This window comes from Apiospora phragmitis (genome assembly GCF_038363925.1).
Source record: "Apiospora phragmitis strain CBS 135458 chromosome Unknown utg000010l:1.0-9815664.0:9184709.0-9829525.0, whole genome shotgun sequence".
Lineage (NCBI taxonomy): Eukaryota > Fungi > Ascomycota > Sordariomycetes > Amphisphaeriales > Apiosporaceae > Apiospora > Apiospora phragmitis.
In genome coordinates, this window is record NW_027117410.1 from 145,638 (window position 1) to 167,980 (window position 22,343).

The following is a 22,343-nucleotide window of genomic DNA, read 5'->3' on the forward strand; positions in this document are numbered from 1 at the left end:
TCGACACCTCTTAAGATGACAAGGATGGAGACATGGATGGATGTATAGATAGGTACGAGACATCCTCTTCCTTTCTTGCCTGCCCTACCATGTCCTACCACTAACCTACACCTCCCCCCTCTCCACCACCGTCCCCTCCCCCTCCTCCCCAATCCGCGCCCGCCAAACCACCTGCCCCCGCCCCCCGTCCTTCCCCTCGTCCGCCTCGGCCGCCGCTAGCCGAAGCAGGAGCTCGCTGTGCGTCACGACCGCGACGAAGTCGACGCGCGCGAGCAGGTAGCGGCACCAGCGCGCCACGGCCGCCTGGCCCGCCGGATCCAAACTATCGAACACCTCGTCCACCAGCAGGTAGCGCGCCCGGTGCGCGCCCCGGCCCTGGCCCACGAGTACCAGCGCAAAAAAGAGGGCGAGGTCGATGCGCTTGCGCTCGCCGCCGCTGCGCTTGGCGTAGGCGAGGGCCGGGGTCACGCCGAGCGAGGTGCTGTCCAGCAAGCGCGGGGCGGAGGAGCTCTTCTCCCCCTTTTCGTCGTTGCCCTTTTCAGAGGAGGTCCGTGGGCTTTCATCATCACCGCCGTCATAATGAATGGTGCTGGCGAAGATAGACTTCAGCATCCCCGCCGCCGTGTCCCGGGCATGCCGCGTGTCCTGGTACAGCCCCGCCAAGATCTCCGTCGCCACCACGTTGACCTCGCCGAGGCTCTGCTCGAGCACGTACGCACGGAACGTCGTCTCCGCGCCCGACGCGGCGTCCGCGGTCCGCCGCTTCGAGAAGGCCGTGTCCCAGAACGCGAAGAGCTCGCGCGCATGGGCCCGCTTGTCGACATCGGCGCCCAGCGCCGCATACTGGGCAGCGAAATCGCCGCGCGAGGCCTGGTCGGCTGCGATCCGCTGGCTGTAGACCGCGGCCGCCTCGTGCTTGTTCTCTTGGCTCCGCTGCAGGCCTTGGAGCTTTTCCTTATAGGCGGCGTCGGACTTGGCTTGGGTCGCCTCCCACATTCGTTTCCGGCGCATGTATTCCTCCCGCTGCCGCTGGTGTTTGGTTTGTTTGTTACCCCATTCTGACTTCTTCGTCATCAGATCATTGAGACTGTTGACAGCTTGAGCGTATTCCTCGCGGTTTTTCCGGATGCCGTCCGCAGTGATTCGATCGGCAAGATGAACAAGCCGCTTTGGGACACCAAAGCGTTTTGCTACAGTCTTCGCCGCTTTTCTCCATTTGATCCATGCTATGTCTTGACCACGTTTTGCATCAGAGGCTTTGGCCTGTAGGTGTCGGTAAGTCCTATGCCACTGCATTGCCTTGCTGTTGTTGATCAAGCGACTCTGTAGTCTCTCAAGCCCCTTTTCCAGTCCGATCACCGGCTTTAATAGGGACTGAATGGTGTGCGATACGAATCGAGACCATGCTATGAGATGATGACCTTCATCAGGTCTCATCTTCGTACCCGTCAAAGAAGATTGTAACCTTTTGCGGACACGACCCAAGGTAGTGTGGCACTGAGAGATCACGTTGCTCCACCAGCCAGCCTCAGGCTTGAGGGCTTCATGACTGCCAAGCTCAGCTGTTGCCTCGGAGAGTCGACGCTCTGCTTCTTGTCGAGCTTGCTCATTGACAAGTCTTTCCCGGCGGAATGAGGCAACAATATCGGTTTCCCGCATCGTCGTCTTCATGGTTTGCAAGTAGTGGCGTACAGAGTTGATGCGTTCTTCAAGATCATGTAGTCTTGCTGCAATGTACGCGCCCTCTTCTGGATCTGCGTCACTCTTAGAAAGCAGCGTTCGCTCCTTTTCTCGTGGTGACTCCGCTTCAAGTTGAGCCCTTTGTGCTTGTTCCATGGACCGAGTGATTTTGGCGACTTCAAGCGACGTTGCTTCGTGCTGTTTCTTCAGAGTTACGATAGTGCCTTCGATGTGGTCCATTACCTGTTTCAGTCCCTTCTGTTTCGTTTGCAACTCGGTCTGTTCAGAGTCGATTTCACGAATCATTTGCCGCGTCAAATCTCTCTGAGCTTCCAAATCACCAAGGCCAAGCATGGATTCGATCAAGTCACGTCGCTGAATCGCCGACGAACTCAGAAAACCAACCGCACTCTCGGATCCAAGGACAACGGTCCTTACATACGTATCGTAGTCTGCACCCAATAGCTCTTCGATGGACTCCTGTGTAGAGCGTGCATCTCCCCTCTCATATTGGGTTGGGGCACGCCATGCAGAGATACCACAACCCGGTTGCCAAATTCCCGGTGCTTTCGATATCTTGAGATGCTAAAGCCATTTTCGAATGTCAGCGTGACTTCACATCCGCGGCCGGCCGCGTCGTTCACGACGTCATTGACTCCTAAGCCGGCCCGGATGCAGCGCCCAAACTGGCACCAAACGATAGCTTCCAAGAGCGTGCTCTTACCAGAGCCATTGGCTCCGGTGATGAAGGTGAGAGAATGTGGAAGCTCGTGGAAGTTGATCGCCAGTGTTTCTCGTACGCCAAGGAAGTTGGTGAGAGAAAGAGAGTGCAGCCTTGCGACGAATATGCGCGACGTCTCAGGCTTGCTTTGGTGATCAGAGACGTTGGATTCTCCAGCAGACTTCGAGACGTCCAAAATATCGGTATAGCTCAATCTACCGTTATTCTCCGGGCGGGAGGTCTTCCTGACAAGACAACGGCCCACATGAATCAACTCTGTGCGACGGTCTTCAAAGGATTGCGTCAGTTGAAGGTTGGCACAGTAGGATTCCAGAAGTTGAGAGAAATCAAGGAGTTGGAAGTCGTCACTGGGAGGATTAGGAGTTGTCGGCTCCGTTTTCATGGGCGGCGCCTCGACTTGAGCATCTCCAGGAGGTGCAGTGGCACCTAATCCATGAGGAACCACCGGATCCCCTGATTGCTGCGAGGCTCGCATAGGATTCCAATTCCGCACAGTGCGGGCTCCAAGCGACAGTAACTTATCACGAGCAACGACGTGCTGGACCTGCGTACGTTCGCCCAGAAGCATGACGTGCTTGTCTGAGACAGTGTTTGATTCGACACGATCCTGAAGTACATGGTGTAGGTCTGCTGTGACGTACCCAACAGCGTGAGGGTTGACGAGGAGCTCCTGGTCCAGCGTCTCCGGGTCGAGCAGCGTAACGCCCCGCTGGTCGTCGTAGAGGTCGGCCCAGGTCATCTGGAAAGGCGCACCGAGGTAGGTCATGCTGCCTTGCAGACGAGCCCCGTCATCGGCCGGAAGCTCATCTTGGGGAGACTGCAGGATAGTCTGGCGAGAGTGGAAATGCCCTGTAAACGTCCGGGCCAAGGTGCTGAATCCCCCGGGGCCGGTAAGCCCATTATATTTCATACACAGTGTTCTCTCTCCCGTCACTTGGTCGACAGCGTAGCGCTGCAAGACCGCCTTGTGTATGGCAAGATGGGCGAACGCCACCGTCTCAGCCGCGTCGTGGGTAGACAGGCCGGCAACAGCAGCGGTCAGCTCGCGTTGGTCCTCACGGAAGGGCAAGATGAGCACGCGCCTTCCATCCCATACTTTGTGTGATATGGAAGAGTGGAGCGTGATGTACTTAGATAACCGGCGGATATTCAGAGCATCCAGGGCGGACGTCGTGTACTCGCGCTTGTATGCGAGGTCATGGTTCCCAAGAATAACGTTGAGGTGGGGGACCTGGTCGCTAAGCTGGCCCAGGAATCGGTAACAGGCCGACAGCACATGGGTTGGCTGGGTCGTGCGTGTCGTGAGAAGATCGCCGCATATGATGGCGCGTTGGATGTTGTAGCGCTGCGGCAGCGAAGCGATCCACTCCGACGTCTTGAGGATGCGGTCCAAGTCATGCACCTTGAAATGGATATCGCTCATCAGAAGCCATCGTGCCTTGGATGCTGATTGGCCTGCGAGCATGATCCTATTCCTCGCCAATCTTTACCTAGCCCTGCTCCAAATCGTCTGTTCGTAGTCATGGGGCCATGGCGATGATGGGGATTGAAAATTGGTTTGTCTTTACGTCACGTTTTCAACTTCCGCCACCCAAAGCTTTTAACTCCGTGCACGGTCCTATATAAATATCGGGGTTAACCGGGTTTAAAGTAAGGATTACTTAATAAACACCATTGTTTTATATATTAAAGCCTTTTATTTTAATTTAGCTATAATAACTAGAAATTATTTTAAAAAAACTAGTATTTAAATAAATATTATTTAAATAAACATTATTCAAAAAAGAGAGAAAAGAAACCCTCTTGCATACTTCCATACATTTCTCTGTCGGGACATGCGCACTAGCAGGATTGGCCCCTGTGACTATTCTACCATCTGACATAGCGAAGGCATCCGATGTCCCGTGAGAGAAACGTACTAGCAATAGGATGTCAGCGTCCTGATAGGCCCCTTGCAATAACATACAGCGGGATGGACTGTGTTTGTCGCGACTTACAGGTTGCATCGGCATCGGCGGCGGATGCCTCGATGGTCGAGCGTTTCCAGCTCTTGATAAGCAGTGCCCAGCACAACCTCCTTTTCCTCGCCCTTGGTGGTGAACCCGGTGATGCGCTTTCCGAAGATGACTGAATTGTAGGTAGTCGGATCGATTATGCCCGGGAAAATGGCACCCCCGTGGCAGCTACCCACACCACGGCCTTAGTTAAGTAATGTAGTATATAACGGTCTTCGCTCAACGTATGTGGATCGACGCTTACACAGCCGCGACGATGCCCCCATTAGTTTACATCTTCGATTCAACGCCCTGCGGGCCCTTGGCATCAGGGTAGTTGATCAGGGAACCATAGCCAGCAGCGGAAAAAACAATCCATATTATACCTACCCGGGGTTCTCAGTCAGCAGGCCAAACTTGCAGTTCTCAGCATCGTCTTTCATTGAGTTCGTACATACGAGCCTAGCGCACTGATATGACCCTCAGTAGCTCTTGTTCCTCCGCCTGGTAGTTCCGGCAGATATCACAGGGCACATGCTCCCAGTTCCTCCCAAACAGTCGTGCATAGAGCTTGCCTAATGTCTTCCGCCATGGGTGTTTCTTCTCTCGCTCTCTCTACGCTCGCAGCGCTCGCATTTCACCAGTGCGATCTTCGGGGTTTGTCCCGAAATGGGGTGAACGATTTGAGCGAATTGACCGGACCTTGACTGATATGCTATCAGACAGTGCCGGAGATACACGCCCATGAGTCTCGCAACAGGAAGGACAGTGGTCTTGAGTAGCCGTGCACATTATACTCGGAATGATACGTAACTTGAAGACGTTGAATGTCAAGTAGTTGAATGCCTTCAGTTCAGGAAATACATGTCTGCCTCTATGGCAGCTACGTTGGGCAGCAACATCAGTTCTCCGCAATGAAGGGTTTCGCCCAGGACCGGAAAGAGGGCATCGCCCTGCCGGGATGGGACAATGTCAATGCCAGGTACTTGGAGAATATAACGAATATGGCATCAACGTATCTCATTGGAGAATTATTGAAGAACCATTGGTATGAAGCCAGTAGGAAAATGAAGAAATATGTGGATTAATATTCAGAATATAGGGGGTGGGAGAGGCAAATATGCCTGGTATGGACATCGAAGTACTTATCATTTATCACGTAAGCCAGCTGACGGTGCTACGGTCACCCCATATAACGGCGACCTTAAAAACTAATAATAATATTATATAATAATAATACGAATAATTTAATTAAAAATTAATATAAAATTTTAAAAATATTATTTTAGTCTTAAAACGTTTTTATAATACTTTTAATTTTAAATTTAGAGTTAGATTTAATTATAACAGCTTCTAGCGCCGACGATAAAGAAGTAACAGCTTAGGGTTCCGGTGTAACGCCATTTATTTCTTTTTTAATTACTATAGCATTTCGTATACGCGTAAACTTCTAGTTCGGGTTAAATATTACTCTTTTCTTCTTTTTACCTCTTTTTTTTTAAAATTACTTTTTAAAACTAACTTTTCGTGTTCTAATTTACCGATTTAGCCGTTTAAAATATTTAAACTCTTTTAAAGTTTCCGGAATAAAACCCGGCGCGTCGCGTTATTAAAAATAATATTATTATTACTAAGCGTATTCGCTAACTCTTTAATTTAGCGGCTGGTTATAAGTATTAATAATACTATAGAAAAGAATTATTTATTAAAAACGTTGGGGGGAGGCTTAGATAGTTTTACCTCTACTTAATATTTTATTCTCCGGTTCTAGCTATTAAAAAGCTTATTAATATTACGAAAAAATATACTAATTACCGCCTAGCCGCTAATTATTATATACGGCCGAAAAATAAACCTTTTAATTAGTTCGTAATATCGAAAAAAATCTTTCTTACTTATATTTATATTATTAAACCCTATATAGTATAGGGTTACTTTTTAATAGTAAATATCCTTTAATATATTAAAAGGATTAAAATTTAAGGGTTATAATAGGTGTAACAAGTGTACCGGAAAGAAAAGAAGCTATATCTTATATTTTAAATATGTTATAATAAAATCCTCGCTTACGTAACTAGCGTAGCTATTTAAAATAATAAGCCGCTATTAGTCCTCGTTTTTAAGTTTTATATAAAAGATAAAGACTTTATTTAGTTATATTAAAGCTAGTTCTTTATTAGTCTAGCCTTTAAGGGATACTATAAAAACTTAATCCTCTATAGTATTCGTTAACGAGTCCTCTTTTTTTAAAAACTATTATTATTAGACTTATTAACCTTTAAATATAATAAAAAGAGGTAAAGCTTAGCTTAAAGTGTTATTATATTTAACCGTAAAAACTTATTTTTAATTAAAAGAGGTTATAATTAATATTTCTTTTATTTTAATAAGTTTAATAATTATTATATTTATTTTATAACCGAGCTAATTATTAATCTCGTTAACGTTAAATTAAAACTTTAAAAAGATCGATTTTAAAATAAGATTATTAAGCCGCTCGAAAAACTCGATAATTTTTTTTATAAAAGTTACGTTAAGTTTTAAAAAATCTATTCTTTTTAAAAAAATAGTACTAATAAATAAATAACGAGTAATAAATCTTTTAACTTAATATTTACCGAGTATTATATTAATCTCGTTAGCTTAAAAAATCCGTTAGGCGAATATTCGAAAGATAACGTATATTAGTAAGTAGTTTAAATTATACTACATAAAGTACTAAGTCACGATCTAAGACTTTTCCGCTATTATTAAAGCTTAGAAGAACTTATTCCGTTATTTTATAGTTTTGCGGCCGTAAATCTAAGCCCTTAGAGTTATTTTAAGAATATTATACTTTTCGGCGGCTTATTTCATTAACGAGCTATTTATAACATTTTAAATCGCGTATTATAATACTAATTTATTAAGTTTACGGCTTATTAAAAAGAGGAAAAGAAAAGGAAAAAGATAGTATTATTTAATTAACTATAAATTAAAAGCTAACTAGTTTATATACTGATTTATATATGGTGCTATCAGGGGCTATCTAAATTTAGGGGTCGCCGTTGTATGGGGTGACCGTAGCACCGTCAGCTGGCTTAGGAGGTACCTCACTTCAAAAGTGGTCGATGGAGCCTCTTATTATCTGGAGATGATCAGTAGCACGTGGCTTTATTAGCAAGACATTCCTTTACTGTTGAGTTTGCGAAATGATCACCTCATCGAACACATGAATCACTCCATCGTACAGCCTGTTTGTATCAGCCAGATTCACGTCGGTTCCAGTGAAGATAGCCCCCTCCCGTACCGGAAACAGCAACCCATGAAGCCTTCTGGCCAAACCTTCGAGACGCCTGAACTCGGACGAGAACTCTCCGAGAATATTCAGGAAACCCTCCAGGCTCATGTCCGCCGACTTGCTTTCCGACACAGCTCTCAAGTCCGTAGTGCACCATCCCCAAAGCAGGCTCGTCATCGAATGCTGCCTCAACGATGTTGTCATGCCGTCGTCGTCGCGTTCGCGGTTGTTGTTGTTGCAAATAGCAATCCAGACGAACACATAGAACAGCGACTCCAAGTCGTGACGATACGTGTGCGGATCCCCACGCAGTATGCCGATGGCCATAAACCCTTCGGATCCGACCAACTCCCCCTCCTGGCCGGGCCTCTCTCCAGATCCAGTGCGTTATCGAGATCGATGAGGACGCCATCCGCCTCGCCCTCGATCCGTCGGACAGGGATGATCAGGTTCTCGATGCAGATATCGCGATGGAGAATTTTTCCATCTTGGTAGAGAGATCTGAGGACTTTGGCAACGTCGCGACATGCCTCGAGAAACTCGGAGATGGTCTCAAATTGATTGATTGGTCGTCCAAGAGGGTAGGTCGCGGTGCAAGAGAACGTGCGGTCGATAAATGGTGGAGCATACTCCTTATTGATCACAGGTGTGCCATATTCGGACGTGGGTTTTCCATCCCCCGCGGCCGGCATGGACTTACACAATTTATGATCAACGAGGATACCTTTCCGCAGACCTAAGATGGTACCGAGGTCCTCCCAGCCAAGAGCCCTGATGACACCCCAAACCTTGCGCTCTTTCGCCAACTCCAACAGCTCGCGCTCCCTATGTGCCACCTCCTCTCTCCAAGCAAACTTGACGACAAATCCAGCGGTCTGGGACATCCGGGCCCTGGCAGCATAGCAGGTTGTGCCCGGCCCGACGAAATAATCCGGCGCAGCGATCGGCTCGTCTTCCAGGTAAAGATGATTAGTAGTAGTACTCTCGCCAGGGAATCGCAATAGGAAATAGCTCCCCAGGTCATCATGCCTGATGAATGAAGTGAAGCTCGCTTCTTCGTCGCTCATCATGACATAGTTGGTCATGTTCTCGATCATCACTTCCGGTTGCTGCGCTATATTGAACTGGTCTCTGATATATGCACCCGACCGGACAAACGCTCACATCTCGATCCTGGGGCCGCGTATCCGAAACCCGTGCAGAAACTTTCGAGTTGGTCGAGCGCAGAATAAGTGGCAGGCAATCTCACAAAAGCGCGAGCCGGTCTCGGGGCCAAGGCGTCAACACTGAAATCATCGAATACTCGAGTATCGGCAACGGGAGGTCCTCGTCTAGAATAAACTCTGCCCGATGGTGCCACGAGATAGACGATGATGGACCGGGGAAGGCGGTCGAAGGTGTGGACTTGTCGGATATTTCCACAGTTCGAAGACACTGCCGCCGTAAGACCAGTGAACAACTCCAGAAAAGACTCCGAAGACTTTAGCTCCACGAAGTTGTTGATCAGCGCGCCGGGATCTTCTTTCCCAGTCCTTGACGAAGGTGTCTGTCCGCAGTCAACATAGCGGGGGGTGATGTCAAGCTCAGACGCTTCCACAGTGGGCTTTTGGTACGGTACAAGTCCCGCATTCGGTGCCATGATTGACTTTGTCCAGTAGTTTAGTGAGATCCGGGAGTCTTGTGAGAGTCGCGACCGAAAATGGCGTTATGCATAAGTTGTATGAGGGCAGCCTGCAGGTGGGATGCCTGAAGTATTTAGGATACCTAACTGATACATTCTTGGACAGAGCTGAGTTTGCTCTTTCGCGTTATTTTTGCAATCAGGAATGACAGGTTTTGAACAGGCGTGCACGTAAAACATGAAGAAGTAACAAGGACTTGAAGTAATACAATATGCGTGTATTCCATTAGCAAAACGACGTGCAGAGTAACGGGTATCAAATCAGACATGAAGCAAATCAGACATGAAGCAAATCAGACATCCTCAGCTCTATCTACCCCCCTTTTTTCTCACCAAAGTCTTACATGATCTTACATAACGTCGCACCGCCCCCGGCTCTCCAGATCATCGATCCGCTCCCTCAGCGACCGCACCGCCTCCTCGTTCATCGTGCGCTCGTCCCGCAGCGTCCGCTCGAGCTCGCCGAGCCGGCCGTGGTAGTGCTCCTTGAGCGCCTCGACCACGTTGCGGTTCTCCTCGGCCGAGTTGCGCAGCATGCTCTCCATCTCCTGCACCTCGCGCCTGTGCTCCTTCTTCAGGCGCTCCAGCTCCACCATGACCTCGCGGCCCGCCGCCGTGTCGCGCAGCGCCTTGTTGTCCTTGCCCATCTCCTCCTGGAGCTGCAGGTAGAAGGGCTTGTTGTCGGCCAGCATCTGCGCGACCAGCCGCTGCGCCGACTCCGTCGTGCCCGCGTAGCGCTCCGCCTTGGCCTGGTACGCCAGCAGCACACGCCAGAACTTGTCCTTTAGTTCTTGTTCGCGCGCCGCCCCCTCCTGGGCGAGACCTTGCCCACATGCTCGTCGTCAGCACGACGTTCTTGAGGTTCTTCTCTCCCGTCAGCTTCTGGAACATCTGCAGGTTCTTGGTCGCGTGGTGTGTCACGCGCGTGTCCGAGATGGGGTGCAGGTAGATGATGCCCGACAGCTTCATGTCGCGCTTGTAGGCGGCCGCGAGGTAGTCGGCGATCAGCTGCAGCACCTCGGTGTCGGACATGTGCGTGTCGGAGAAGCCGGGCGTGTCGACGAAGCTGACGGTCTGCCCGTCGATCTTGGTCTCGATGACTTGGATATCTCGGGTGCCTAGATAGGGGAGGGGAGAGTCAAGGTTAGTCGCATGCAGCAGTAGCAGAAGTAAAGACTCGGTTGAACCATGAGTGAGTGCGTGCATACATGATGTGAGGCTGTGGCCGATCTCGAGATCGGTCCGGCCCGTCACCTTTGAGATGAAAGTCGTCTTGCCGGCTCCGGTCATGCTGATCAGCCGTTAGTCCCCGGTCGCAGTAGCATCCATCATCCCAAAAAGGGTGTCAATTTACCCCATAACTGCGATTAGCGCATCCTTGCTTCCCAACAGCTTCTGATATACCGATTTGGTATACTTCAACCCTGGGATTCCTTGCCCCCCTGAGTGGCCCGCGTCGGCGTTGGGCTTGTTAGGGCCAAAAGTGGAGGCGTAGGTGCGTTGGTCCTCGGCGCCCGTCGCATTGCTAGAAACGGGGGCGGCGTAGCTCTTTGTGTCGCGCGGCGCCCGACTCGAGGCGCTCGGAGCGGACAGCCCTCCTGCTATCGACTCGGTGCGCTGCGGAATGTTTTGGGCTGGCAATCTGTTCTTGTCGTGTGCATCTGCTGTCTCAGGGTCCGACATGTCGCTAACGGGCTCTGGGTCGATCATGTCGAACTCATCGTCGGATATGTCTTGGTTTCGGATGACGGCCATCCTGGGTTGATTCGGAGTGTCTGTTGGAAGACTTGCCAAAACGATTGAAATAAAAGTTCGGATTAGTCGATTGGTAGAAATGTGGAAGAGGAGAATTGTCGCGAGAGCGTTTGCTCGAGCATTGTGGTTAAGGCCTTGGCCACACTTTAGGCATCCCCCAACAGCAGACATAGCCCACTACAAGTTGACGTCATGCGCTAGCCCAGCAACACGTACTTGTAGAAAGCCCCAACAGCCACCAATGAATGAGTGGCTGCATTTTGACCTTTGACCTTTGGTCTTTCAGGACCGACAACAAAAGTTGCGAAAAGTCCGATAGGATAGGAGATCAGGGGACCTGGACATGAAGAACGTTTTCTGATCCGGGTGTCGGCAATCTGAATACGAACTTACTGTATATCGGCCTACCTGAGGCGCGGGCAGGTCCCCGCATTTCATCCATCTCAAGGGTCCGGCAGGGGTCAACTGTCAGCATCCAAATGCCTCGATGCGATTCAAAGACCAGCCTCGGTATTTGCACGTTGTAAGTACATACTTATGTATGTAGGTATATTCGTACATTCAGGCTTCTATCGCACCATTCAACCATTTCTATATTACTGTCCACACATATATAATACCTGTCGGATGAGGACAAACCTCGGTCCAATACTTCCATTACCAATAGAACGGAAAAGACCCTGTCGGGCGCGGAAAGACAGGTGGATCATCACTCATGTAAGCCTCGTATACGGGGTGTCCACAGCCCCAATCACCAGCTGATAATAGATTTAATTAACCTTACCGCTGTGTTTTATCTCACGGTAGCCTTAAACCTAGTGGCTTACATGCAGGTGTCAGATCGTGCCACCAGGAAGGCAGTCATATAAAGGAATGCGACAGCCACCCTTTTAAGGCTGCGCTTGCGACGCTGATGCTGTCCATGTCAATTGCCCCATGCTGCAAGTGCGGGAAGCGTCCATCTCGCCGTTGACAATGCATCACCTCAGTCTTTTCGCGCTTGCTGCATCATGCCTGGCCACGCTGGCTGCATCTGTTCCGGTGATGCCCGGTGAACCCATACCCAGCGAGGCCCCCGCTCCGCAGGTGTGCAGGAATCCGCCCAAAAGGCTGGAATGGCGGCAGATGTCCCAGTCGCAGCAGAAGTCGTACATCGACGCTGTGATATGCTTGACTATGACGGAGTCCAAGTCGGGTATCGCGAGGGCCATCAATCGCTTCGACGACCACCAGGCCGTCCATAGCGTCCAGACGCCCAACATACACTGGGTCGTAAGCATCATCCCATCCTCCTACCGCTCACATGGATATTTACGAAGTTTCGCTCATACTATGCAGGGCCACTTCATATTATGGCACCGTTACCTGGTGGCCACATACGAGAAGGCGTTGAGAGAGGAATGCGGGTATGATGGTGGCCAACCGTAAGCCGTGCTCTGTCTCCTAAACCCGCCACTTTCCATCTTCAAAGAGGGCGAAGTCACTAGCAACCCCCCTGTACCCCATACTGACCTACGACACAGCTACTGGGACTGGTCCCAAGACGCCCGGTCAAACGACCCCAACTCCCTGGCCACGTTCCCCACCGCGGTCCTCGGACCCGGCAAGTACTCCTTCGGCGGCAACGGCGCCCCCGTCGCGCCCACGCCGGCGCAGAACCCGCTGAACCTGACGGGCGGCACGGGTGGGGGCTGCGTGCGCGACGGCGCCTTCACGCCCGACCGCTTCCGCGTCAACTACGGGCCCGACCCGGGCTGCCTGAAGCGCGACTTCGTGCCCTGGCTCTTCAATGCCTTCGCCGACCCGGCGCGCGTGCGCGAGGTCCTGGACCAGCCCGACTACGCCGCCTTCGCGCGCACGCTCGAGAAGGTGCCGAGCTTCGAGGCGCCCAACATCCACGGCAGTGGTCATTTTGGGGTCGGGGGCGTGCTGGGCACGATGGGGAATGCGGAGAATAGCCCTGGTGGTATGTAGTTCCCTTTTCACACTCATTCTTTTGGATATTTCCTCTTATACTGACCATTGCATGTGCTATATGCAGATCCTCTATTCTACCTCCACCACGGGAACCTTGACCGTGTACTGTGGCTGTGGCAGCAAAAGGATCCAGAGACCCGACTGAACCAGGTCGGCGGTCCCGTGGTTCCAATGGACTACGGCGGCAAGAACGTCACTCTTGATTTCACCGTCAACCTGGGCGAATTGGCAGGAGACGCGATGCTCAAGCAACTATTAGACACGCAGAGCGGGGTGCTTTGCTACACCTACTAATGGCAAGGTTCATGGTTATGGGAGTTTGAACTTGATGTTACATTCAACGCTACTTCCTCTGACCATTCAGCCGTTATACATGCCAAGTCCTGTGATGCATAGTGCTCGGTGTGTAATACGCTTGGTGTTTGGTGGCCATCCAGTTCCATTATGCCTCGCCAGTTCGCTGGAGAACAGGTACGCCACTAGAACCGACGACAAGGTCAATCGCGCTCCGCAGTAAGTAATGAGACGTCCTGTGACAAGTCGTCCTGTGATTCATCTTGTGATGAGTCGTCTTCGATCCGCTAGACTGTCTCCTTCTGCAGCTTCCAATCAGGTGCGTTGACAAGATGAGCCACACCATGGCGCTCGAGACGATGAAGACGGTCAACAGCAGCGGCCAGCCGGGGTAAGGGCAGCCTGTCATCAGGAGTGATACCTCTTTCTGCAACTGGATGACGCCATACAGCACGATCGTGGCGGAAGTTACCGTCTGGACGGCGATGAGAGGGGGGAACCACCAAGTCTGCAGCAGGGCCTTGAGTCCGACAGAAGCTGAGGGAGACGCAACGCTGTTGGGAACCCGCAACGGGGCTGCAGACTTGGCAGAGGCTGCTTCGGACATAGCAGAGGCCGTTGTAGGCGTGGCCGGGGCTGCGTTAGACATGGCGGAGGCGGCTGTAGATATGGCAGAGTCCGTTCCTCGAGAGACTCAATCGAATAGTTTCTGGCTGTGCGGTATGATTGCTTGGGTAAAGAGTTGGGGTTGGTAAATGTGGTTGAAGCAGAGAGGTTGAAGTGAGGATCGAAAAGTGCAGCAGAGAACGAACAAGACTGGTGGCCCGTCATGGTCGGGACACCCGTTCGCGACTGCGCATCTTGTGTTGAGGGCTGCTCTTGCTGCTCTCATGGCGACGAGAAGGACCTTCCCAAGCCATGGCAAAGCCGGTGTGGAAGGGCGCGGGGCATGGCAGTTGCTGTTGGCGTCTTTACCAAATAACATGCCCCCATTCGCTGAAACTTCTCAATTGAAAGACGCGGCTGCTCATTTCGGCGAATACAGCGATGACTGGGATTCTATCGAGGAAGGCGAACAGAGCATGCAAATTCCTTCAGTGTGGTGTGTTGGTGGTTCGGCAATCCGCTTCTGAGATTGCTCGATGTGCCGCTCTAGCATATTGGCTACTTTAGGCAACATTTGCTGATGTAGCCTCATACGTATCTCTTTGACTGAAAATACGGATTACCTTCGGCAACGATCCTTGAAGTTATCCCAGCGGATCTAAATTAAGAAAAGCACATCACATAAACTGAAAGACGCATAAGATATTGGATGTTCAGATGTATTGCTCATGTGGGTCCCAAGTTGAATTTGAATATTCAAATTACACATATATGATATACTAAAATAATGCCACATCAAACATCTCGGTGTAATCCCCTTCTAATGTCCGATGTGGTGTAGTGGCTAACATTACACGCTCTCATTGCAGATCCGTGTAGCCCGGGGTTCGATTCCCCGCATCGGAGTTGTTTTTGCACCATTTTCTTTTTCTTTTCGCCCCATTAACCTCAGGAGGACAAGAGCAAAAGGGGGCACGCAGCCAAATTTCGAAATCGCTATGTTTCGCTCAATGGGGCGAGAGTACCACCCGATCAGCGAGAAAAATCGGCGCAACACGTATAGGGATTCTCCCGGCTTTATCCATCAGGGCCGCCGCTATGGACAAAAGGACGGCGACGGCTAGTTACGAACCTTCTGATCTACGACGGGCCCGACAAGCTTGTTGGTGTCTGGGACGTCAATGACTACCACGGTTTGCCTGAGAGGGGCCTATCAATGATCAAGTAAATATATGTTCTATATGAATGCCCTGTAGTATCAAGCAAGTGGTAAAGGGACACATGTACATTCGGATTATGCTTTGAATGTTTCTCAGGGGCATGTTGATTACGATTGCTCCCCCAAATCAGACCACTACCTATTACCTAAACGCCAGCGCTATGCAGTTACAACATCCATGGTCCGCAGTCCTCCATCGGCAAGTCCATCAGATGGTCCGGGGGTTTGAGAGATTTCTAAGCCCTGCCGCCGCTGCCCACCTTGAACCCTTCCATGACGGTACCCCACGATCCCTTGTCCCCCGCGCTGCTGACCTGGCCCACGGCGATCTGGCGCATCACGAGGGTGTCCTTGGCGGCCTTGAGCCTCTTGCCGCCGCCCGTCGTCAGGAAGTCCTGGAACCAGCCCTCCTCGACGGCGTCGAACGGCAGCGCGGCGAGCTCGCACGCCCGCTCGGCCGTCTCGGCGCCGCGCCGCTCGTCGAGCACGTCGGCGACGAGGCGCTGGAAGAGCTGCTCGCGCATGGCGTCAGAGCGGGTGCGCGCGAAGGCGAGGGCCTCGGACACGTTGGAGCACACCATGGCGTCGAACAGCAGCTCGATAGCTTGGGGGCTCTTGAGCACGGGCTGCACCGTGTGGTAGTACACCAGCGGCAGCGTGTAGTCCTCGTCCGGGCTGCCGTGGCGCACCAGCGTCGTAATGATGTCGTCGGCGAACTCGGCCTGCAGGCTCGGGTGCGCCAGGTGCTCGAGCGCGACGGCGTAGGCCTGGCGGTCCATGTTCCACAGGCCGCGCATGAAGATCTGGTATTTCGTTGGAACGCCGGCGCGCCGCGCGAAGGAGTCGGCCTTGTCTGCGTCGAAGTCGAGCAGGATGTAGAAGATGACGGAGAGCTTGTGGTGGTCTTCGATCGAGTTCGACTTGGCGATTTGCTCGTGCAGCTGACGGAGGACCTCTTCGGATTTGGGCGGGTATAATTTGCTTGCTAGAGGACCACAATACATGGTGAGTACAAGTAGCCCTATATATACACAATGTTTGGATGGCAACATACATTTGGCGTGGCCTAGTGCGGCAAGGACTCTGTCAATGAAGAGGGCGCCCCCAAAGGTGCGACGATAGCTGTCGGCCTCTTGTAAGGCTTTGCGGGTGTAAGGGGAAGGAGTCTAGAGACCCGAAGACCTGGTTGAACTTGGTGCAGTCAATCATCTTGGGCGATGTTGAGGCACTAGGACCTATCCACGGTAGGAAGTCAAGGTCAGGAATAAGCTGCCGATTGATCTGAATAGTGGATTGAAGACAGCTCAAATGTATGCGAAGCTCTCTCTTCTCTGGCAAACAGCAAGCTGGAGTGCACCGTGATAATGCGCCGGGCTTTCTCCGGAATAAAGAAAGCAAACAATCGATTACAGCAAGCAACAGGCAGATGAAGCTTGACGCGCTAAAATAGTTGGGCTGGATTTGGGTGACAACTCAATTAACCAAAAACGACAGGGGGGAGGGGTGATGCTGATTTGGCGGTCTGGTGGGGGGGTTCATGTTTTTGTTTACTTTGGATGCCAAATCAGATCCAGGGCTACTGCCACTAGAGGTTGCAGGCAACTTGGATGAAAACTGTCTCCGCCCGCCCAGAGCACATGAGAAACGATCAGTTTCAAACACCAAGACACCACGCCGACCACTACTACTAACCCACAGGGCAAGTCCGAGTCGCATTGCATCTGCTTTTCTTATTATTTGCATTTTGCGCACCCGCGATCACAGACAATGTCCGGACGCCCCTCCCGTCGCGCGGCTGCAGCCCGCCGCGCCGTGATCGAAGAATCCGACGAAGACGACGGAGTCGGCGACACCACCGCCATCAAGAAGCAAGACGACGACAGCGAAGATGAATTTTCCATCGAACCCGTCGTCCGCAACATGCGCAAGTCCACCGCCGGCCGACGAAAGACCGCCCCTTCCGTGGCCGCCGCCTCCACACCCCGCGCACGCAAGCCGCGCAAGAGTGCCGCACCGTCCTCAGCTGAGCCTAGCGAGATATTAGACGCCGATGAGACCGCCAGCACCGTCCTATCGGCGCAAACAGAAGAGGCGGGGGAAGAAGAAGTAGAAGAACCAGTCAAGAAGCCAGCGCCTCGCAAGAGGAAGAGCGCTGCGCCGCGCAAGGCCAAGAAAGCACAAACCCCAGAGGCTCAGGAAGCACCACCAGAGGTCCAACAGACACCAGCTGCTCAACCGCCCGAACCCGAGCAGGAGACCCCAGCTGCTGAACCATCTGATCCCGTTCAGGCGACTCCAGCAGCTCCAACACCAAACCCCAAATTAGAACTTCCGACGCCCCAGTCCAAAATCCCGCCTGGCATAACGCAGCCGCCAGCTACACCCTCGGCCAACAATGAGCAACCGAAGAAGGCCGACGAAACACCTGCCACTGTCAAACCTATCAAAGCCTTGGACACTATCCTGGAGAGGCCCATGGACATCGTTTTGAAATCGCGTGCTCAGATGACCGTCCCCATAGCGGAGGAGACAGGACCCAAGTCTCGAACTGTCATCAGCTACCTTATTCTCAACAACTTCAAGAGTTACGCCGGACGGCAAGAGGTTGGTCCTTTTCACGCCTCCTTCTCGTCAGTCGTCGGACCCAACGGATCTGGCAAGTCCAACGTCATTGACTCACTGCTCTTCGTCTTTGGCTTCCGAGCCAGCAAGATGCGACAGGGCAAGGTGTCGGCCCTCATCCACAACTCGGCGCAGTATCCCAACCTGGATCACTGTGAAGTCGCCGTCTACTTTCAAGAAGTTATGGACCTGGTACGTTTATTCATCCCACTAGAGACATCATAGTTACATGCTGATTAATTGTTAATAGCCCGGCGGCGGTTCCGAAGTCGTACCCAACTCACAGCTTGTTATTTCAAGAAAAGCCTTCAAGAACAACTCCAGCAAGTATTACATCGACGGAAAGGAGTCAACATTCACCATCGTCACGACGTTGCTCAGAGATCGTGGCGTTGATCTAGACCACAAGCGTTTCCTGATTCTCCAGGGTGAAGTCGAGTCAATCGCGCAAATGAAGCCCAAGGCAGGAAACGAGCACGAAGACGGTCTGCTGGAGTACCTCGAAGACATCATCGGCACCTCCAAATACAAGGCACCAATCGAGGAGTCGGCCACCGAAGTCGAGACCCTGAATGAGATTTGCATGGAGAAGAGCGGCCGCGTTCAGCACGTCGAAAAGGAAAAGAACAGTCTCGAGGACAAGAAGGACAAGGCACTAGCTTTCATTCGCGACGAGAATGAGCTCACTCTCAAGCAGTCTGCTCTGTACCAGCTCTACATCAGCGAGTGCAACGACAATGTCAATGTCACCGAGGAGGCCATAAATCAGATGCAGGCTCAGCTGGATGCAGAGTTGGAGAAACACCAAGGTAGTGAGCAAAACATCAAGCAGTTGCAGAAGACCTACAACAAGGGCAGCAAAGAGTACGAGGCTATGGAGAAAGAGCATCAAGCCCTGGCCAAGGAGGTCGCCAAGTTTGAGCAGGAACGTGTCAAGTTTGACGAGAAACGCAAGTTCCTGACAGACAAGCGGAAGAAGTTGGAGAAGACCATCGCCAATGCCGAGAAGTCATCAACGGAAGCTGATGAGACGATCGAGCAATGCACAGAGGAGATTACGACAAGTACCGAGCAGATTGGCGCTCTCGAGGAGTCTATCCAGGAGGAAGAAGCCGAATTGGCGACCATCCGTGACAGCCTCAAAGGCAAGACCCAGGTGTTCTCCGACCAGATTGCGACTAAGCAAAAGTCCCTGGAGCCCTGGAAGGAGAAGATCAACCAGAAGCAATCTGCCATTGCGGTTGCGCAGTCTGAGCTCGCCATTCTCGAGGAGAAAGCCAACGCCGGTGCTGTTGCCCTTGAAGAGATGAATGCAAAGATCACTTCCATCGGAGAAGGTCGAGAAGCAAAATTGGCCCAGCTTGAAGAATGCCAGAACGAAAAGGCACAGCTGGAGAAGGAAGCGAAGAAGGTCGAGTCCGATTTGGCCCAATTCGCTTCCAAGGAGCACATCATTCGCAACAAGGTCTCGAACGCTCGCCAGAAGGCCGATGAAGCTCGGTCAAGTCTGGCATCGAACCAGAACCGTGGCAATGTGCTCACAGCACTGATGCGCATGAAGGAGTCTGGCCGTATCGATGGCTTCCACGGCCGTCTGGGCAATCTCGGTGCCATTGACCCGAAGTACGACGTTGCCATCTCCACCGCATGTGGTGCTCTGGACAATTTCGTGACCGATACTGTTGAAGCCGGTCAACAATGCATCGAGTATCTGCGCAAGACGAACCTCGGACGCGGCAACTTCATGTGTCTTGACAAACTGCGGGCTTGGGGTATGGACGCCATTCAGACGCCCGAGAACGCACCTCGGCTTTTCGATCTGGTGTCTGCCAAGGACGACAGGTTCCGCCCTGCGTTCTATCACGCTCTCCAGGACACCCTTGTGGCCAACGACCTGGCCCAGGCAAACCGAATTGCCTATGGTGCTAAGAGATGGCGTGTCGTCACCCTTGCTGGTGAGCTCATCGACAAGAGTGGTACCATGTCCGGTGGTGGTAATACTGTGAAGAAGGGACTCATGTCCAGCAAGCTTGTGGCCGACACGTCTAAGGAGCAAGTGACCCAGCTTGAGGAGGACCGTGATGTCTTGGAGCAGAAGTTCCAGAAGTTCCAGGACCAGCAGCGAGAATTGGAGTCGCGACTGCGATATCTCAACAGCCAGATCCCTCAGCTTGAGACCAAGATGCAGAAGATCAACCTCGAGATCCAAAGTGCGGAGAAGAACCTGGTCGACGCCAAGAGGCGCATCAAGGAGCTCGGCAAGGAGCACCAGCCCTCCCAGACGGACGACAACCGTGCCGCAGCCCTGCAGAAGGAGATCGCCAAGCTGGAGAAGGAGGTCGAAAAGCTCCACGCCGAGACGGAAGATGTGGAGGCCGAGATCAAGGAGCTCCAAGACAAGATCATGGAGGTGGGTGGCGAGAAGCTGCGAGCCCAGCGCGCCAAGGTCGACTCCATCAAGGAAGAGATGGCGTCCCACAACGAAGCCATCTCGACGGCCGAGGTCAAGCGCGCCAAGGCGGAGAAGTCCAAGACGAAGCTCGAGCGGGACCACGCCAAGGCGACCAAGGAGGTCGAGGCGGCCGTGCGCGACCTCGAGAAGCTTGAGGCCGAGGTCGAGAACCAGGGCGAGAAGTCCGAGACGCTGCAGGGGCGCGTCGACGAGGCCGCGGCCGCGCTGGCCGAGAAGAAGGAGGAGCTGGCGACCATCAAGGCCGAGCTCGACGAGAAGACGACGGAGCTAAACGAGACACGCGCGGTCGAGATCGAGATGCGCAACAAGCTCGAGGAGAACCACAAGGCGCTGGGGGAGAACCAGAAGCGGCTGCGGTACTGGAACGAGAAGCTTGGAAAGCTTCGCATCCAGAACATTAGCGATCTTGAAGGTGCTCCGGCTCCCAAGAAGGCGGAGGTTGCTGAAGCTGCTGAGGCTGCCGAGGGAGAGACTTCTGAGCCTCAGGAGGGAGAGGAATCAGAAAAGAAGGACGACAACGACGAGGAGGGCGAAGAGGGCGAAGAGGGCGAAGAGGGCCCGGATGAAGATGAGGACGCCAGTGGCGATGACGAGGCGGAGAACACCACGGTCGAAGCTGGTAATAAGACAACAGCACCTGATGAGCTTCCGCGCTTCACCGATGACGAACTCAAGGACATGTCCAAGGAAAGGCTCAAGGCCGAGATCGCGGCCCTTGAGGAGAAGGTCCAGAATGTCAACGTCGATCTTGCCGTTCTTTCCGAGTACCGACGTCGTGTCGAGGAACACGCCAGCAGGTCCTCCGACCTGGCCACGGCCGTCGCGCAGCGCGATGCTGCCAAGAAGCGCTGCGACGACCTGCGGCGACTGCGCCTGGAGGGCTTCATGGAAGGCTTCAGCACCATCTCCCTGCGGCTCAAGGAGATGTACCAGATGATCACCATGGGCGGTAACGCCGAGCTCGAGCTGGTCGACAGTCTGGACCCCTTCTCGGAAGGAATCCTGTTCAGCGTCATGCCGCCCAAGAAGAGCTGGAAGAACATCAGCAACTTGTCCGGTGGTGAGAAGACGCTGTCCAGTCTGGCGTTGGTGTTTGCCCTCCACCACTACAAGCCGACGCCGCTCTACGTCATGGACGAGATTGACGCTGCCCTGGATTTCCGTAACGTGAGTAGTGAGCCCCCTTGTCTTCCCTGCCGTACTTTTCATACTAACATGTGCCTACCCCCAAATCCAGGTATCTATCGTGGCGAACTACATCAAGGAGCGTACCAAGAACGCCCAGTTCATCGTCATTTCGCTCCGAAATAACATGTTCGAACTCGCCGCCCGCCTCGTGGGCGTGTACAAGGTCAACCACATGACCAAGAGCGTGACGATCGAGAACAAGGACTACATCAACCGGCCGGTGCCCACGTCTTCTCGGCCTGCTGGTGGCGGTATGACCATGACGGTTGCATGAGAACGCGGTACATAATGATGATGGCGGGTACACGGATGTGTCAATTCGGGGGAGGTTCGACGGCCTCATGGTTTTATGCGTGTGTATATGAACTGGATGATGTTCCTGGATAGATGGTAGAAGATGTGCGTGTGTGCTTGGATACCCCCAACTTTGTCTTTCTGCACTCGTTGCCCCTCCGAAAGTAGACAAGGGGAGGAGGTCTTGGGTTTGCGTTAGGTGGGAGGGAATGAATGGGTTGGTTCTTCCGATGGTCGGATGGATGGACTTTTAGCGGGCGCGCGCGTCTCTTACGAGTGATGATGATATATGTTCTGTTGGGTTCTACGGAAATGATACTTTCCTAATTTGGAACATTTGATGCTTCTTGTTCACACCTTGTGCCTGCCTACTGGTTTGAGGATTGACGGATTTATTCGTGCGTGCCATCCGTGCCCGCATGCATGGAAAACCGGTGTCAACCTCACCAACGCCATGGCACTTGCGATACTTGAGAACTATTCATTCTTCTTGGACCTGATGTAACAGTGCGTTCAAGAGTAGAAGCCTAGAAATTGT

At 52.3% G+C, this 22,343-nt stretch overlaps 8 protein-coding genes across 8 annotated transcripts; 2 read left to right on the plus strand and 6 right to left on the minus strand.

Annotated features, from left to right (window-relative positions):
• Window positions 1-105: 105 nt before the first annotated feature.
• Window positions 106-1,920, minus strand: PG994_012623 (uncharacterized protein; the record flags this gene model as incomplete). The annotated part of the gene is made up of 1 exon (XM_066864032.1): window positions 106-1,920. The coding sequence occupies one exon, from the start codon at window positions 1,918-1,920 to the stop codon at window positions 106-108; it is 1,815 nt and encodes a 604-aa protein (XP_066710180.1).
• Window positions 1,921-2,114: 194 nt separating this feature from the next.
• PG994_012624 (P-loop containing nucleoside triphosphate hydrolase protein) lies at window positions 2,115-3,887 on the minus strand (the record flags this gene model as incomplete). The annotated part of the gene is made up of 1 exon (XM_066864033.1): window positions 2,115-3,887. The coding sequence occupies one exon, from the start codon at window positions 3,885-3,887 to the stop codon at window positions 2,115-2,117; it is 1,773 nt and encodes a 590-aa protein (XP_066710181.1).
• Window positions 3,888-7,588: 3,701 nt separating this feature from the next.
• PG994_012625 (FunK1 protein kinase) lies at window positions 7,589-8,781 on the minus strand (the record flags this gene model as incomplete). The annotated part of the gene is given in 2 exon segments (XM_066864034.1): window positions 7,589-8,028; window positions 8,046-8,781. The coding sequence occupies 2 exon segments, from the start codon at window positions 8,779-8,781 to the stop codon at window positions 7,589-7,591; spliced, it is 1,176 nt and encodes a 391-aa protein (XP_066710182.1).
• Window positions 8,782-9,727: 946 nt separating this feature from the next.
• On the minus strand, window positions 9,728-11,132 carry PG994_012626 (uncharacterized protein; the record flags this gene model as incomplete). The annotated part of the gene is made up of 3 exons (XM_066864035.1): window positions 9,728-10,159; window positions 10,230-10,668; window positions 10,732-11,132. The coding sequence occupies 3 exons, from the start codon at window positions 11,130-11,132 to the stop codon at window positions 9,728-9,730; spliced, it is 1,272 nt and encodes a 423-aa protein (XP_066710183.1).
• A 975-nt stretch (window positions 11,133-12,107) lies between these two features.
• Window positions 12,108-13,403, plus strand: PG994_012627 (uncharacterized protein; the record flags this gene model as incomplete). The annotated part of the gene is made up of 4 exons (XM_066864036.1): window positions 12,108-12,404; window positions 12,471-12,556; window positions 12,656-13,098; window positions 13,174-13,403. 4 exons carry the CDS (start codon window positions 12,108-12,110, stop codon window positions 13,401-13,403), a joined length of 1,056 nt encoding a protein of 351 aa, XP_066710184.1.
• A 203-nt stretch (window positions 13,404-13,606) lies between these two features.
• On the minus strand, window positions 13,607-14,052 carry PG994_012628 (uncharacterized protein; the record flags this gene model as incomplete). The annotated part of the gene is made up of 2 exons (XM_066864037.1): window positions 13,607-13,690; window positions 13,747-14,052. The coding sequence occupies 2 exons, from the start codon at window positions 14,050-14,052 to the stop codon at window positions 13,607-13,609; spliced, it is 390 nt and encodes a 129-aa protein (XP_066710185.1).
• Window positions 14,053-15,464: 1,412 nt separating this feature from the next.
• PG994_012629 (uncharacterized protein) lies at window positions 15,465-16,232 on the minus strand (the record flags this gene model as incomplete). Its single annotated transcript, XM_066864038.1, has 1 exon — window positions 15,465-16,232. One exon carries the CDS (start codon window positions 16,230-16,232, stop codon window positions 15,465-15,467), a length of 768 nt encoding a protein of 255 aa, XP_066710186.1.
• Window positions 16,233-16,995: 763 nt separating this feature from the next.
• Window positions 16,996-21,785, plus strand: PG994_012630 (nuclear condensin complex subunit Smc4; the record flags this gene model as incomplete). The annotated part of the gene is made up of 3 exons (XM_066864039.1): window positions 16,996-18,042; window positions 18,101-21,490; window positions 21,561-21,785. 3 exons carry the CDS (start codon window positions 16,996-16,998, stop codon window positions 21,783-21,785), a joined length of 4,662 nt encoding a protein of 1,553 aa, XP_066710187.1.
• Window positions 21,786-22,343: the final 558 nt, after the last annotated feature.